The 2,254-nt window shown below is 44.7% G+C and overlaps 1 protein-coding gene across 1 annotated transcript; it reads right to left on the bottom strand.

Annotated features, from left to right (window-relative positions):
• Window positions 1-606: 606 nt before the first annotated feature.
• Window positions 607-2,254, bottom strand: LOC128739528 (putative serine protease K12H4.7). Its single transcript, XM_053835022.1, has 3 exons — window positions 1,818-2,254; window positions 1,288-1,758; window positions 607-1,228 (listed from the first exon to the last, which is right to left on the bottom strand). Exons 1-3 carry the CDS (start codon window positions 2,252-2,254, stop codon window positions 607-609), a joined length of 1,530 nt encoding a protein of 509 aa, XP_053690997.1.

Below are 2,254 nucleotides of genomic sequence, written 5' to 3'. Positions count from 1 at the left end.
CAGAATGTTCGATCTCAAATTTTTCCTATGAGTAATTTACATGCTTTTTTTCAATTTTGTGATATATTTGAACTGAAAAAATATTTGGGTAGAGCGTTAGGCATGAAAAACTAAAAAGAGAAATTGGACTATTTTATACCTAGCGGTCCTCCAGATAAATATTTTCCCATGCAAATCAACACTCGAGCTTCTTTCGAGTGTACTTTCATGATAAAGTAATCATTTGCTCGATCGCATCGTTTTTACGATGTTGCCCGTTAGAGGGTTAAGTTCAATTTGAAACCAATTTACATTCAGCTTCCCCGGAAAGTCCAGAATTACTCATCTTATCGGCTGGTACTAAAGTTATGTAACAATAAATTCGCCGTCCTACGTTTATTCCATTTTCCAGGTCATATGCAAAACATTCTTCTGTAAGGTCGAGTGCCCCACCTTATATGGTGTTAATGAGCATCCAAAATGTACGTAACGATATTTTTGTTGGACTTTCTTTAGAGAGTTATGACTGTCTGTCTGTGATATATTTGATTTTTCCTCAAGTTTTCAAAATACATGAGCATTCATATTATTATCTAAACCTTAAATTTTTGAACAAACAGTATAATCTCACGTACTTCCATAGGGAGTAAAAGGAAACAAATAACTGACCAGATATGCCTTCAAGCGTCGCTTGACCGCCTGCAGATCCTCGGGATCATCTGGAGATAGGGCTGGCAAATCGGATCCACCGAGCTGGTTGGGAATCACATCGGCTTGTGCATCGAGCGTGATGTTTCTAGTGATACTAATCATTCTCCACGGATCGGCATCACCGTTGGTGAAGTGAGTCAAACTGGAACCGGGATTATCTCCACCGAAACGGTTGTTCGCCCGGTCAATACCTCGCTGGATTGATTCTTCGGTGATCCACTCGCCAAAAATTTGACGACACATTTCAATAAAGAAATCTACTGTCACCCGATCGCCGAATGGCTGAAAGGGTGAATCCGTAGTGAGGAACCAACCGACCTCGGTACACTCCTGAAAGACTGCTTGCCGAAGACCGTATGCATTGAACTCGGAATCCCAGTCAGTGTCCTGGAATAATTCGACTGCTTCTGCCGGATCCGACATTGCACAACCGAATTCTTGGGCCCATTGTGTGTTGAACCAGTTCGCGAAAGCTTCAACGGCAGTCTCTGCATCAGGTCCCGTTATTTCCCCGCACACTTGAGCAAAATCTGCCAAACTGTAATAAGAAGCATACTAATGTAGGTTCAGTCAGCAATCACATACCCAAAACCATACTTGTCGCTGAGAATAGTGGCCATTTCAACCGTTGCCATCAAAATACTGAAGAAGTACTGCACCTGGAAGGTGTTTTCCGGATCTATTTCGGAGCAAATGTTGAACTTCTCGGCGATTAAATCGGCTCTTCCTAAGTCGATCAAGTTCTGCAGTACATGGAAAGCAACGAAGATTTCACTGTAACACTCCTGACTACCGTGTTCAATCAGAGCTTCTCCCCAGGCTTCCGAAAAGTCTTGGAAATTCATTACGGCAGTCATAGGCGCACTAGAAGCCCACGCAGCATTTCCCAGATGTGGATACCGGATTCGGAACCAAGCAGCCAGCGATCCTCCCACCTCTGTGCCGGCCACCAACACCCTAGCGGTTTCGTCTCCAACATGCTCACGTCTTATGTAAGTCACGAATTCTGCCAAATCTGCCAATATTTGATCTACGTTCAACAGCTCTAGATTTTCTGTACTCAAATCTCTGAAAATAAACGAAGTTTTAAAGTCTCGTTATTGCTTCTCTGGTTAGTGCTTTTCTACTCTGTGACCCGACTCTGGCCGTAGAATCGCGATTCGAAGGCAAACAGCGCACCGTTCCATTCCCGTGCCATTTCGTTGATCAGCGTTGTTTCGTCAATCATCTCCGGTGAAATAGGAGTGATGCCTCCCAGGAAAATTAAAATCGGTCCTCCCGGTTGATAGTAGTCAGATGAGGCAAAATAGCGCAGCGTCCACTGGTCGATGTTTTGTGCATTAAAGTGGTCAACCTCCGTTGTGAAAAAGTGCTCGACAATTGGTCGTGTGCTCGAATCGGAACCGGACTTTGCCGGAGCCTGTTTTCGAGCTGCTCTCAGTCGTCCGGTGAACAAGTGTTCTAAGAGCTGTCGGTTGGCTTTTGCGTTCGGTTTACTGCGTGCAACTGCAGCGGATGCAACGGCAGTCGCCAGCAGTAGGGTGACCAGCACGATCAATCGCAT

The sequence above is a fragment of the Sabethes cyaneus genome, chromosome 3, assembly GCF_943734655.1.
Source record: "Sabethes cyaneus chromosome 3, idSabCyanKW18_F2, whole genome shotgun sequence".
Taxonomy (NCBI): domain Eukaryota; kingdom Metazoa; phylum Arthropoda; class Insecta; order Diptera; family Culicidae; genus Sabethes; species Sabethes cyaneus.
This window is presented reverse-complemented; position numbering and strand designations above follow the sequence as displayed.

Coding starts and splice junctions, on each gene's coding strand:
- LOC128739528 (XM_053835022.1), bottom strand. CDS start 2,254: ATGCGATTGATCGTGCTGGTCACCCTACTGCTGGCGACTGCCGTTGCA. Junction 1,759..1,817: donor GGCCAGAGTCGGGTCACAGA/GTAGAAAAGCAC, acceptor GTTTATTTTCAG/AGATTTGAGTACAGAAAATC. Junction 1,229..1,287: donor GCCACTATTCTCAGCGACAA/GTATGGTTTTGG, acceptor TTCTTATTACAG/TTTGGCAGATTTTGCTCAAG.